We start from the raw sequence: 14,227 nt of genomic DNA, 5'->3' as shown, positions 1-14,227 counted from the left end.
TGCCCAGTTTGCCTGGCTGTGCCCGTGTAGCTGGACACCCTGAGGATGGTTTCCTTCATAGATAACCATGTGTGCTTGCAGGTGGTGGTGGGCATCTTTCTATTCCTGGTGTTTGCTGAGTGAGCTTCTGTCATCTTTAGGAGATTATGTCCCAAAACAAGTAGGGATGTGGCCATGGCCTATCAGAAGAGGTCACTAGAATGGAATTACTTCTCCGAGAAGGGTTGAGACAAGATTGTTTTGGATGCCAGGAGGCTTGTTTCTTGTGTTGTTTTCTGTGGATAAACTATCTGTTATCCATTACAACTGGTATGGTATGGGAGTATGGGAGTTTACTGGGCTTTCCTGCACTTCCTTCTGTTTAATCCCGACCACAGCCCTGTGATCATTATCCCTATATTATGGATGAGGAAACAGATGCAGAGCAGTTTAGTGACTGGCCCAAGCTCCCATGGCCCGCGAGTGGCCAAGCAGAGATGTGAACCCCAGGCTCAGACCCTGGGTCCCAGGCCACGCAGCGTGTGGGTCTGGAGCCTCTCTGCCACGGTGCGCCTCACTGTTTGCCAGACCCCCTGATACTCTGTCCTCCCTCTGGCAGAGTGGAGTATATGGAGAAGAGCAAGCACCTGCAGGAGCAGCTCAACGAACTCAAGACAGAGATCGAGGCCTTGAAACTCAAAGAGAGGGAGACGGCCTTAGATATTCTGCACAACGAGAACTCTGATCAGGGCGGCACCAGCAGCAAACACAATACCATTAAAAAGGTACCGAGTCTCTTGTCTTTTGCTGATTAGGACAGTCGTTAATGAAATGTGAGGTTGGCATCTGGTCTCCTCAGTAGCCGAGTCATTAGACTGTTGTCAGTTTTTATATGTACTTAGTTGAGGAATTTTTTTGACTCACGCCAGAAAGGGAATTTAATCTGCCAATGTCTGTGAATCCATTGACTCGATGGAAGGGGAGCTTGTGTTAAAAGCTCTGATGAAATGAATCATGGTTACAGGACAGGTTTTGATCCATCATTTAGCAGTGAAGCAATTCTGTCTTTTAAGCCGAGGGGAGTTCTGCCCAGGGAGCTGCCTTACTTAATGAGAAAGCAAAATGAAAGGGAGGCTGTTGAGAATGGACTCTCCCTCTCGTCTTTTTGTGTTTTTAAGTGGCAAGGACTGTAAAATTCTGTTCTTGATTTAGAAACCAAATTCTGAATTTTTAACGTTTTTCAGACTTCAAAGGGAGTATCTAGAAGAACCTTAATGTTTTAAGAGATGAGACTTCATTTATGTTGCTAACAGTTTCATGTCTTTCTCCACGGATATTTTGAGCTTTCAGCATTTTGGAGGAAGTTAAATTCCATACTATCAGCCCAAGAGTGTACATCTCTTACGCTGGGCAAAGCGGAAAGGTCCTCTCCTGCCAGGTGATGTCAGCTCCTGTCTCTTCCCCCAGGACCAGGCTAACACCCGTAAAATGGGGGTCAGTAAGACAAGGCTCTTCATTGAGTTTAGGTGGTGATAGATGTGTTTCACTTTGTACGCTTTAGCGTAGTCTTTAAATTGATCTCCCAGTTTGAGAACTGTCTGTTTTCAAGAGATCTGTATCTACCTGCCATCGTTGAGGGGTACAGTCGGGATCCCTGCATCCTCCCTCTTGTCTCCGGTTAGTATTGGCACCGAGTAGAGAATTCCTTTTAATAGCGTGACCTGGAGTGAGAGACCTTTCCACAGTCCACGTTCTTCTTTCCTCCAACTTCTGTAACTTACCGGGTTTCCCTTCCAAACCAAATTCTGAAACAGTTAGCAAAGGGGAGCTGGAGCGAGGCCTCAGCCAGTGAGCAGAGAGAAAGAAGGATGACTGGGCCAGTGAGCCAGTTGGGCCTCACAGGAGCTGCCTCGGACCCCTCCCTGCCCCACTCGCTCCCCCGGGCGCCGGGCACAGGCTCATCTTTGCCACTGCTTCCGTGAGCCGGGCCCTCGACCACAGGGCCCTGGGGTGCTGAAAGCTGAGGAGACCCGTTTCCAAGCCATAAAAACACACAAATGAAGTGACTTGTCACGATTCAGGCCTGTCTGAGCATTTTGCAAATGGCACATGTGGCATTGTTGATATCACAGGGTATGTTTTTGTTTTTCTTCATTTTATTTTGCTGGTTTAGCCTCAAGCCCAAGGCAGAAGACCTATCTGCATTTGAGCCCTCAAAGTAGGTTATTCCCAGGTACTCTGTATGTGGTGATGGGACTGACCTCTGTGATACTAACCCCTGCATGAGCTTGCCTGTCTCTGTCCCCGGGCCATGCCGAGCCCTCCCGAGGGCAGGTGGCGCCTGGGGACTGGCCGCAGCATGCTTCGAGTCTGAGAGCAGGCATCCGCCCTGTGGGGCCAGAACAGCCTCCAGGGTCCGGAAGGCTGCCTCGTTCTGAAGAGCATGTCCTGGGGCTGTAGGACCAGCCGTCCTTCACATCTTGTGTCGTTGTCGGGCTGGGGAAGGTCATGGCTTCTTGTCCGGTCAGGTCTGTCTAAAGTCCTTTGTCTTGGTGGCGTACTCCTTAGATAAATAACCCTAGCATGGAAACGGGGTCAATTTGGGTGTTCTTAAGACTGGTGCCTTTAAAACGAGATCAGCCTCTGACAGCCTCTGAAGACCCGCAGTCATACCTGGCGGCTTCTGGTCGTGGGATGAAGGGGCTGCCCGTGTTCCCTCATTTTCTCCTCTAGAGCCTCCCTTTCTGTACGCATCTATTCTCTTTTCAAGTACAGCAAACCAATAGCACAGGGGTCTGATACGCAGTCAGGCTAAGCGGACTCGCTGTTCGCCGGCACACTAACGGCCACCTCTGCCTGGGCTTCTCCGCAGTCTGGGGCACGGTCGCAGTCGGCGTGAACTCATGTCGGGACAGAGAAGTCCGGGCACCCAGCAGACGGGTAGTCAGTGCTCGTGGAGCGAATTAATTGAATAATTGCTGCTTTCCTTCTGCAACAGTTCATTATTCTCCCAACAGGCCTAGGCAGTGGAGAGAATTTATTAGGCCTCTGCTCCTCGCCTGCTCCCCAGTAGTACCCCCGCCAGCAAGCCCACCCACACCTGACAGTCACATGGGATGTGTCCTTCGGTGTCCTCACCGTGCTTTCTGCTCCTAGAATAAAATAAGCCCATTGGAAGCTCTGTGCGAAGCAGTGCGATCTGGCATAGGATAGGTCCTATTTGTGGTTGTTATTAAAGTCCCAGGTGGATCTCATTAGAAGATGGATTCAATCTGTCAGTGGTTCCAGGAACCCGTGGCGTGAACCACAGTTTGCGTGTGACACTTTTGTTTAGCAGGCTCCTGTTTCTTCAGCTTTCATACGGCACGCTGGCGCTGAACACGCCAGCACCAAGCGGTGCATGCTCCACGCCGGGCAGGTGTGAAGAGCACGGAGTGGGCGGGCCGGGTGGCACCTCTGCTCAAGGGATCACCCCGTGGCACCCAGAGGACCCCGGGGCGGCTCCACTGTGGCTTCCTGGACCCCGTGGCAAGCACAGGGGCACGCAGGAAGTCCCTTTTTGTCTTAGTCTGTGCTGTCAGATACTCTCTGCATGTGACCGTCCTGTTCTACCTTTATATGATTTCACCTCTCTTCTTTCTGTAATGATTCAGAACGCTTAAATTCTTCAGGGACCCAGTTCTGACCGTCAGTTCTCACTGAGCTGTGATTATAGACAAATGATGTTTGATTTATAGTCAAATGTGTACCGCTCCTAGGACATGCACAGAAGCCTTTTTTTTTTTCTTTTTTTTTAGTGTCTTGATGTGAACTTGTTTTCAAAGTATTCTGCCAAGCTCCAGTTAATCAAGAATTCTGATTAATCAAGGATTAATAAAATGGAGTTGGCTCTTAATACAGCTGGACTTAGTATCACCAGATTAAATAGTGGCAGCTTTTGCTACACGTGAAGTTGGATGCACTTTCCACTTTCTCGACTTTGGTGGTCCCTGTGGCCAGTGACCAAGCCTGACAGCCAGTCACCTGCTGTGCTGGGGCGGCTCTGGCCTTGTGCCTGCTGTGGTCTGGGCTGAAGTGAGCCTAGCTGATGAGAAATACCACGGCGGGCTTTGAAGTGTGGGCGCCTAGAATGTCAAGGGCACAGCTCCATCTAGAGAGTCCGGGATGAGAAATGCAGACCGGTGGTGAACTGGAGAGTTTCCATTGTCCTGAAACTTGTCATTAATCTTGGTTCAAACCAGCCTGCATTGATTTTTGTTTTGTTTTTCATGTCTTTTGATCATAGATTTCTTCAAGGAAAGACTGGTTCTGCTACCTCCCGTGATCCAGGTGTACTCCTCCCCCTTGCTGTCTGTCCTCTCCTGCCTCACCTCGAGGCCGGTGTCTGACCCTGACTCATCAGGACCCTCCAGGGCTGGTGACACTTAAGCTAATTACAAGGGTTTACCCACGGGTTACATGGGAATGCTGAGAGGCAGTCCAGTTTTCTTCACCAGGGTTGCCGCTGCTCTGCCACTTACTGTCTCTAAAATTCTTACCTTCTGTTAAGGGTCAGTGTCCTCACCTGTAAAAAGGGAATAAACAGTTCGTTCCCCCACCCCACCCCAGGATTGTTATGAGAATTTAGTGAGTTCACTGTAAGGACTCAGCGAGTGCTTAAAATTATATAAAGAAACGAATCTGCTTGTGAGCCTGGGCTGAGGGACGCACCACAGTTACGTGCACAACTTGTGACACGCGTATACAGTAAGTGTTTTAGTTTCCGTGTGTTTAGAGGTAAAAACTTTTAAAACTCCAGAATGAACTCCGCTGACTGTACTATCTGATTTGGATTTGCAAGGGTGTATTTTTCTCCTCCTGCTAATCTTAACGCCACATTTCAATTTTCTCCCAATCAATAATCAGTACAACTGGTTTGGCATTTGCATCAGAGTCCCAAGCGGTGCTAGTGATCAGAAGCTGCCCTTGGGAACGTAGATTTGTGGCATTCTCGGGGGGAGTGACCGTGACATGTATTCCTGGACTCTGGGTCTTGTGAGCGAGGGCGTGGGGTCTGGCAGTGAGTCTGGGGGAGGGGGACACGGTGTCTTGGGCTTGAACCTCTTGCCTTCAGAGCCACTGCACTGATGAAGTGGGTGGTGGCCAGGTGTGACTTAGCTGGGCAGCACATTCTGGAGGTGACAACACGTTCGCAGCCTTCATGCCCTCTCAAGGGACAGCTTCACTCCTCAATTCTGGGCTGGTATGGGCGCCAGGAAACTTGTCTTTGTTTTTTGTGCCCGTGGTCTCTGAAGAAGCACAGGATTTCAAAGGCAGTCGACAAATGAGAAATCCTGTGGGTCATAGAGCTTAGAAAGCTTATTTTTTTTCGTAAATGGTGCGAACCATCGAGGTCTAGCTGTGGTTTCCGCTGGTGGAGGAGCAGGAATGGGGAGCCTCGACATTTATCTGAAGCTCCAGCCGCCTCTCTCAGATCGGGAAGACATAAAAGTTCAATGTCATCTTCAATTTGCATGGACTCCCTTTGGAGATGCAGGGCTGGCCGAGTCAAGTGGAGCACTTAAAACACCAGGGAAGTGATAAATCACAGAGCGAGGGTGAATAAGCGTGAAAGACGTCTCCCACAGTTAAAGCAACCAGCCAGGCCTCCCTTGTGACCTCCATCAGCATCGCCTGCCTGGACGGGGGCAGCTCCACAGGCTGCGCTGCCCGTGTGGTGAACACATTCAGCACCCCCAGACCCCGCTCAGGGACCCACAGGGCTCTGCCTGCTTCGGAAACCCTGCGATGTCTGGTGGAGCGTCCCCTGCCTTGGCTCCCTGGCTCCAGAACTTTCCCTTTGTGAGAACAGGGCAGATGTGGTGGGGGGAGGGTGGAGAAGAAAGGGGAGCAGGAGTGGAGTGGGGAGCAGGGGTCAGCAGAGGCACCAGGTGCGGATGAAGAACACAGGAGAGAGGGCACTGGCTCCGTGGGAAGCTCGGGGGAGGCGTCGCAGGCATGGGCTGGTCTCGGGGCACCCTCCTCCTGGTCGTGAAGCCTGGGCTCATCCCTGAAGGCTACTCCCACCTCACGCAGACCGAATGTCCACGCGCCTCTTAACTGTCGAGCGCTTCCAGTTTTCTTGCTTGTTCCTGGTAGCTCCCTAGGTAGAAGATTCTACCAGCCTCTTTGCCAAAAGACCACGATCCAGTCCCTCCCTTTGGTTGGTGGGCTTTACCTGGTCAAGCAGTTGCCCTTTGGGAGGCGTTGAGGAGTGTGCAAAACCTGCCTTGCCCTTCTAGGGTATTTTACCACCCTTTGGAAGTGTCTGAGGACATTAGTGGGCCTGATTGGTTGCAGTAAGACATCTCATTTGGTCCCTCAGCACTGAAGATACGTTTCAGTGCAGCATTCCTCCAGCACCTGATTTGTCACTGCAACAGCGGGAGGGAAGAGTCGGGATGCAAACTCATTCTGCAGGCTCGAGGTTCTATTCTTATGATCCTTGCTGTGATTTCCCTTCTGATATTGGCAATTTGAAATGACATCGGTCTATCTGCCCCATTTCCCGAAGGTGCTCGTTCAGAGTGCTCTGTGCCCATCAGTTAGCCTCCCCCTGCCCAGCGAGGTGAATCAGGCCGATTCGTCCATTTTCCAGGTGGAGGAATGAAATGAGGCCCTGCCAGCATCACACGGGCAGCTCGAGACATGGGCAGATACTGGTTTCCAGGCATCATTCTGCCACTTTAGGTCCCTAAAGGATTAATAAACCAAAGGCACCCTCTGGGTTTTCCCAGGCATATTTCTCTCTAGAGCAGATATAGTAGCTGATAGCAAATTGGATTTGTTAATTGTGGTGGACTCGGCCCTTCATCCCACCTCTGCTTAGGGATAAGTGTGTGGACAGCTCTCTCCCCGTGCACATCACCAGATGGCATTTGGGTACAAGCTGTCAACTAGCAAGACAGCTGAATAGCTTAATCTGACCCGTTTATAGCAGCCATCCCCCCTCACCGGCCCTGCCCCCTCAGCTTTGATTTGGAAGCGGAATGTTTATCACACCCCAAACCAGAGATTATGTTGGAATTTGCTGCTGCTGGATTTGGCTGTCACCTTCCTGCTCCTGGTGGAGAATCTGCCTGTCCTTTTGTATCTGCGCCCTCCCCCGCTCCTTCGTTCTCAATATGTAGTGGTTGAGAGGAAGTGTAACATGATTTTAGGGCTTGCATTTCAATTCCACTGCATTTTTATGGGACAAGCAGAGTCTCAGCGCCTAGAGTTATTAGGTTAGTATCTAAAATGGGTTCAGCGTTGTGGGTCTTTCTGTTTAAAATGAATTAGACTCTCCCCCACCCCTTCTTCTCTTCTCCCGCTGGGATGAGTGGATTGAGGTGAGGCCCCCAGAGACCAGTTGGAGGAATCCTGGCGCTCTGATTAGTTTTCTTCTCCCAGCTTAATTGTAGGGCTTCTTCTCCCTCATCATTGATAGCCGAAGTGGCTCTGTGTCCCGCCCACCCCCTTTTGCTTTAGGAACAAGATTATCACAGTGTGGCCTTGTGAATCAATTTCTCTGTGCTGATGAAAGTGTAATTCATTCTTAATCAAACAGCCTTGCTGCTGCAGGCTCTGTGCCGGAATACATTTAGTTATTCTGTCTTCACTTTGGGAAGCAATCCCTCTCAAAAGGACTTTTGGAGGAGAGCTGGAAGGAGGGAGCTGGCAGCCAGCCTGGGGCTGTGGTTTTCCAGCAGGGGGCACTCCTGGGAGTGAGGCCGGAGGAGCTTCGTAGCTGGAAGCCTTCACTGCAGAGCAGGCCAGGAAGGATCGGCGAGCCTGGTGCTGGCCTCGGTGCTTCCAGGCTTGCTGTCTCTACACCCTGGGGCCCTCTCTCAGGGGCAAGCCAGGTCCTTGTATCTAGACGGGCTGCCTGAAACCCTCGCCCAGTGAGTGGGATCCCGTGAGTTTGCATATTGTTTGCATGCCCGGGTTCAGGAGAGGCTGCCGGTTACCAAGTCCTTCCCTAGGGTTGGAGGAACCAGCCTCCTCTCTTTTTAAGGAGACAGAAGTGTCTCCCGAATCTGATTCATTAGCTGGTGGAGGTGTCTGTTCGGTGATACTGCACACAGCTCGGGTGGTGTGAAGAGGTCTCGCCCTGCCAGGAGGCTCCCCGTCCTGCCCTTGCACAGCCTGGTGGCCGTCACAAACAACGGGCAGTGTGATGGGGAGGTGGCTGTGGGGGAACTCTGCCAGGCTGTGTCTATCAAGGCTGGGCAGGAAGAAGGGGCCAGGCCACAGGTGGACCAGAGCCCCCCCAAAACAAAAACCACACCATACAGATATGCAGCCGAGAAAGAAGAGGAAGTTTGTCTCCTCAGAATGGAGCTGGATTAGTGACAGACTTGAACAGCCGGTTCAGTCAAGAGAGAACTTAATTCCTCCTGTATTATTCACACGGCGGATTTTAATCAGATGTGAGGAGACAGCTGCAAGAGAGAAGCGGGTCAGTCCCGTGCCTGGTGAGGAAACTTCATGTTCTTTTGTCATCTTCAGGGAACTGGTGAGAGGAACGTGGGGTGGAGCTCCCGGAGGGGCTGGATGCGGCCGCCAGGACTCCCTGGCCGCCTCTGTCTGGACCCAGGGGGAGTTTTGGACGGTGCGGGGCAGGCGTGGCCACCAGTCATGCTCGGGCAGAACTCTACCCGCGTGTCCTCAGAAGGATTCAGAGAAGGTGGACCAGACTTGACAGGTCCCAGAATGAGGCAGCCACTGTCCAAGAGGCCCTGCTTGTCTGTCTGCGTCCTGAGGCCTTTCTGCTTCACCACCTACTGAAATTCGGAGTCCGCCCAGCATGGCAGCGTGGTCGTAGAGCCACGTTCTGTGCACCTGGGGAGTCCCCCATGGCACCGCCCCAGTCCTGGAGGTGCTGCCCACCCGAGCAGTGGGTCTGGGGTGATGACAGGTGTTGCTGGATCACCAAAGGGGCTGCAGGGTGGTGGGTGGCCCTTGCGGCTGACTCCGGCTCTCACCGTGTGGCACCGCAGGGTGCGAGGCCCAGGGTGGCGGATCATCTCTGTGGTCCCTTTGCCACGCTGTGCGGAGAGCCAGGCCCGTCCCTGAGCAGGAAGGTGTACCGAACGCTGACGTGGCTTGTACATCTTGGGGTAGGAGAGGGTAGCGGGAATCCAGGATGCTTGTGAGCCGACTTCCAGGAGTCTACGAAGACGACCTGCAGAGGCCGTTCCCTTTATGAAGGGCTAGCTTTGTGCCGTTTCCTCTAAGCCTTCCCCTCCTCCTTTAGGGATACCTCCTGCCTGAGGCTACACGGTCAATGTGACAGTCAGTGAGCTTTCTAGAAAGAGCAGGTGGTGAGGGATCCCACAGGTGAGGGGAGGGCTGGGGTGTGGGGCGGAGCCGGGCCGGGAGGGCAGCTGGCAGTGCCTGAGGGGGAACCTCCCTGCCCCTGGGCTTGAGTCCCCATGTGGAAGAAAGAAGCCCAGGCTTCTCCCCATGGACCGTCTTCACTGCCCAGCTCCCCGGCCTGTGCTCCAGCATGAGCAGGTCCTGATGCCTGAGATGAGGGACGCTGTGGAGGTAGGGCAGGCAGAGGAAGGGTTCCGGCTGCGCCAGTCAGCTCGTGTGGGATTATCCTCTGATGACGGGCTTCCTGTTGGAATTGGAACCACCACAAACTGTACAGAAAGGGTGAAAGGCGGGGGCGGGGCAGGCAGGTCTGCCTGCAGGCCGAGGTGGGACGCTCCAGTGCCCTTGGTGTCAGCAGCCACGTCCGCCACCTCCGTCTGGTGGCTCTGCCCATCCCTCCAACAGCCTGGAGACCATGGTACTGTCTTCTTGCCGAGGCTGCGCGTCCAGGGTGCTCTCCTGCTTCTGCACGGCCAGTGTTCGATCTCGCGTCGCACCTCTCCTTGGGCTGGGGTGCGACTGCTGCTCTTGTGAGATAGGAGGTCAGTGCGGGCTGGGATCCAGGGCAGTGTGTTGCCCACCCGAAGAGGGCTTTGCCTCCCAACAAGCACACGCTCAAGTGACTGGAGTCTGGCGCTGCCAGAGCTGCCAAAACCCTCCACTGGCACCTCGAGGGGATATAGCCAGCACGCAGCTCCGCTAGGAGGATCCAGGAATTCTTGCAACCATCATTGTACAAACGGGCAGGAGGCTCTCGGAAGCCCCCACAGCCCGGGCTCCATGCCTGGGGAAGAGGCCAGGCCTCTTGGGGGCATCTGCTCTCCCTGCCTCAGAGGCTGTGAACCCTGCCTTCGCCCTCACCCCTCCGAACCTGCCCTCTGCCCTGCTCCCCCTGGAAGGAGAGGAGTCGGAGCTGGGGGAGGGGCGATGTGACACTGCTGTTAGTAACACCAGCTGTAGCGTTTCACCGCGCGCCAGGCACGGCACCGAGCGCTCTGTAGAGTTTCTGTCCCTCCGCACGTCACCCTGTGAGGCAGGGGCTGCCACCACCCCTGCTTCTCGGTGGGAACTGGGGCCAGACGGAGTCAGTGACCTGCCCAGGACCACCCAGCCGCCCAGGTGGGCTTTGGGTCGGGCAGTCTGGCCGTGCCTGTGAGTGACTCAGTGTATGGAAGGAAGGGCTGCGGCAGAGGCCCCGTCCCCTGCAGGTCCCCTGGACCCTGAGGAGCCGGCCTGAGGTCTCCCCGGGAGTGTGGGAGGAACCCGAGTGGAGACACGGGGTTTCACACCTTTTGATTCACTTTCCCCCAAGAGCCTTTTTGTCCCGGTGGCTCTCTGGCTGTCTTTCTTTCTTCCCCAGTTACCATCCTTGTTCCCGTTATCACAGAGCACGTAACTCCCGGCCCGTCTCCTCTGCTTGTGTTTAGGGAGAAACCCATCCTTCTAGAGGGAGTTCCTTTTCAGCAAAGAAATGAAAGGTTTCTCCACTCCCGTTGGAGCTGGGCTTTCCAAAGGGTTTCTGAAATTGGTTCCACTGAAAAAAAGAGCTCAGATGTCTCCTTGCATTTAGCTTGTTAGTCAGGAACTTCAAGGCCAAAAGATTTGGCAGGGTTTAAAGAGCTGGCTCTCAGCTGCCTCGTTTTGAGTGTACTGATGCTGCGTGTCTTTGATGGTGAAGTGGTTGGTTTGGAGTCTTCTTCCCCCACCCTGTGGAGAGCCAAGCTCTCTTTGGATTCAGGGACTGCCAGAGGTTGAGAGAATGGGCCAGACCATCTAGCCTGGCCCCATGGTTTAACTCCAGAGAAAAGCGGCTCAGAGAGGTCAAGGGTGTCCACTGAGGCTACACAGCGAGGTGGTGACGGAGAACTAGCGCCTGGGCCTTCTCAGCCCCAGGTGGAATTCTCGACTTTCCCCTGCATCTCACCATTTCGTTATCGTTATCACCTACATCTTATTCACTCAACAAACCGAGCTTCTGCTATGTACAAAGCACTAAGCTAAGTGGTTGGAGGGTATGAAGATGAACAGTACGCACTCTGTGTCCCCCCTCCCTGAAAACACTCCTTAGCAAAATCCCAGAGCTGGATATGGAGCACACAGTCTCACCCAAGTAAGTGATTTCAGGAGTAGAGCAGGAAGCAGGGCACTGGGGGTGCGCCCGTGCCAGGTGCTTCTGTTTGGGGAGATCCTGGGAAGGGGCCTCCTGAGTTGGGGGATTGGGGTTTGGCAGCCCAGGAGGTCGCAAACCCTAGTTAGTGCTTTATCTGCCAATCCAAGAGCTCTACCGCCAATCCTCCCTCTCCCTTCCACGTCTTCTCAAGCTTGTGCCGCTCAGGACAGCATTCCTGGGAAGGCCTCACAGTTTCCGCCCAGAGCACCGCCCCATGTGCTGCGCCCTCCCTGCCTAAACCAGCCCTACCTGGAAAGCCAGTTGCCTCCCAGTTTGTGGATGGAAACCCCCTCTCAGCTGCCAGGTGACGGGCAAGTCTGCTTTGGGGCCACCTGGGGAGCCAGGAGTGGAAACGATGAGCTCTTCCTCACCTGACACAGGCCTGCCCTGCCCGAGGCCATGTCTCCTTGCCCCAGCAGCGTGCCCAGGGCACGAGGACTGAGACACTTGCATTGCTGAGCTGGCCCTCGAGCCCTGAAGCGGATGAGCACCCAGGCTGGGACCAGCACGGACAGCACAACAAGAGGCATCGTTAGAGACTCCTTTGTAGACGGGGATGTGAGAATCTATTAAAATGCCCAGGGTTCCCCTGCCCTCTGTGAAAAGGCGACATTGATGACATTTTCCTGCTGACATGCTTCTGCCCACCAGTCATCCCTCCTGGCACGTCCTCATTTGTCACCTCCTAATTTGAGTTCCTGGGCAAATCTGGAAACTTACTTGGGATTGACCACGAGCTTCTTGAACATCTACTTGAACCGTCTTCCCTTTCACTCCCAGCCACCTTTGAGTTTAGTCCGGGAGGCAGGAGGACAACCTGTTGTGAAAGAGCTGAAAGCCAGCCCCCCTTTCACTTTCTTCTCTGCTTCCTTGCAGCTCACCCTGCAGAGCGCCAAGTCCCGAGTGGCCTTCTTTGAAGAGCTCTAGCAGGTGACCCAGCCACCCGAGGACTGGCCACTTCTGCTTGCAGCACTGATGGGATGGGCCTGACATCGAGGGAGCCGTCCGTAGGCGGGCTGGATGGGGGCTTCCTCGGAGCTCTGGAGCTTTTCCTGGCTGAGCGGAGAGCCCAGCCCCCTTCATGTGCAATTGCCTTGAACTATGACCCTGCAGAAGTATCTCTCTTGGGGTTCTAGTTCTCCTGACCTGAGTCTTTAAATTTTTTTGAGTATTTGTCTTTCCTTACCTAATGTGGGATTCCGTGCTTCCTTCGTCCAAAGCACCCTGGGGTGTGTGTCTTACTCTCTACTGCTGACCTCCCAGCCCTGTCTGGGAAGTGGCTGTAGGAAGTGAAGTACACAGGCCCCCTGGAGACCGGAAGGCTGGTGGCATCCCTCCCCCCCCCCCACCCCCCAGGGTTCCAGAAAATTCATCTCCTTCACTGGTGAGGAACTGGCATGGGAAGAAGTGTGGCCGCCCAAGCCCAGGCCCACAGCAACCTGCCTGCTACACGTCATTGGAGAGTGAGCCAGGCGATGGGTCCTCGGCCTAGGCACCCCTGAGGTAGCGCTCTGGCTGCCAGCTGGTGGGGAATGGGAAAGGCAGCTGTGCCTGGGGGAAGACCCGGCAGAAGCTGTGATGAAGGGCTGGCTGCCAGCAGAGGGCCTGGGAGGCCAGCAGAGCCGTGTAGGAACCTGCACCCTACAAAACACTCGCTGCCTTTCTTCTGCCACCTCAGACCAGGGTCCAGGAGGCAGGCGGGGCCCTCTCCAACCGTAGCCTCTCTTGCACGTGGCAGGTGGGGTGGGGGGGCTCCCCGTCACTCTAGTCAGCACCTGGCAGCCCAGCCATGACCGGGGTCTCTGTAGGGCTCTGAGGCCCCGACACCCAGTTCCACTGGCCCCAGTCTGCCTCGTTGATCTGAATCGTCTTTCCTGCCGGCCACACGCCAGCAAGGCTCTCCCCACCGTGGCTGTACCTGGGCCTCCTTGGCTGTTGCCCTCATCTCCTTGAGAGCCCTTTGCCTTATGTTCTCCCCTGAGCCACGTGAGGGAGGGGATGCAGGTGACCCCTCACAGTCAGTGCTCTGCACCTGCTGACACGCGACCCCCGGCCATGCCGGGTGGCAGCAGGTCACAAAGCCACCCCATGGCCCATACTCACTCCTTGGTTTGGGGCCGCTTTCCTGCCCTTTCTTCCTCCATGGCTGGTGGTGCTGCTGTGACCCACCAGGCCATTCACACCCTTCCGATGAGGCTGCTGTGCAGAGCCGGGGATAAGTGCTAACCAGTGAAAAGAAGTGTATTAAATGAAGGCGTGGGAGGGCCTGGAGATTTCCCGAGGGCAGAGGTGGCCTCTGGCAATCCTGTGTGGTTTTGAGAAACTGAGAAGCTCGCAGAGATCCTGCCAGATTCTGTGGTCAAGCTGACCTAGTGGTGTCCTGGGCTTGCCGCCACCTTCTTGGGTCACCTTGCACGGTGTAAGCCAGCCCTATGTGTCCCCCCAGCCCCTCAGGACATGCAGGGTGGGACTCCGAATCTGGACACTAAGCATGAACGGCTGTAGCTGGAAGGTTCCCTTGTGTCTCTCTGTCCCGCCGAGGCCTCTTCCCCTGAGACACGGTCCCGGCGGGGCTCCTCCGGCCGCGTTTGTAATGTAAGGTCTGACAGTTGTGAGGCTGTTTCCTCAGGCTCACCACCCATCCCTGACCTGCACATTTAGTCTGTAACAGTGGCTGTG

General features: G+C 54.6%; 1 protein-coding gene across 8 annotated transcripts in view; it reads left to right on the top strand.

Moving 5' to 3' along the window:
- Positions 1-12,482, top strand: part of NF2 (NF2, moesin-ezrin-radixin like (MERLIN) tumor suppressor) — a 75,125-nt gene extending 62,643 nt beyond the window's left edge. For 5 of the 8 annotated variants that reach the window (XM_065889857.1, XM_065889854.1, XM_065889852.1 and 2 more), the window contains 2 exons: positions 599-764; positions 2,153-2,188. In XM_065889857.1, coding sequence (XP_065745929.1) covers positions 599-764; positions 2,153-2,188 — 202 coding nt within the window. Of the gene's footprint in view, positions 1-598; positions 772-2,152; positions 2,266-12,424 lie in introns of those variants that run through there. The other 3 variants (XM_065889858.1, XM_065889856.1, XM_065889850.1) reach the window with 2 other exon arrangements.
- Positions 12,483-14,227: the final 1,745 nt, after the last annotated feature.

This window comes from Phocoena phocoena, chromosome 13, assembly GCF_963924675.1.
Source record: "Phocoena phocoena chromosome 13, mPhoPho1.1, whole genome shotgun sequence".
NCBI lineage: Eukaryota > Metazoa > Chordata > Mammalia > Artiodactyla > Phocoenidae > Phocoena > Phocoena phocoena.
Note: the sequence above shows the minus strand (reverse complement) of the source record. Positions and strands in the feature narration are given on the sequence as shown.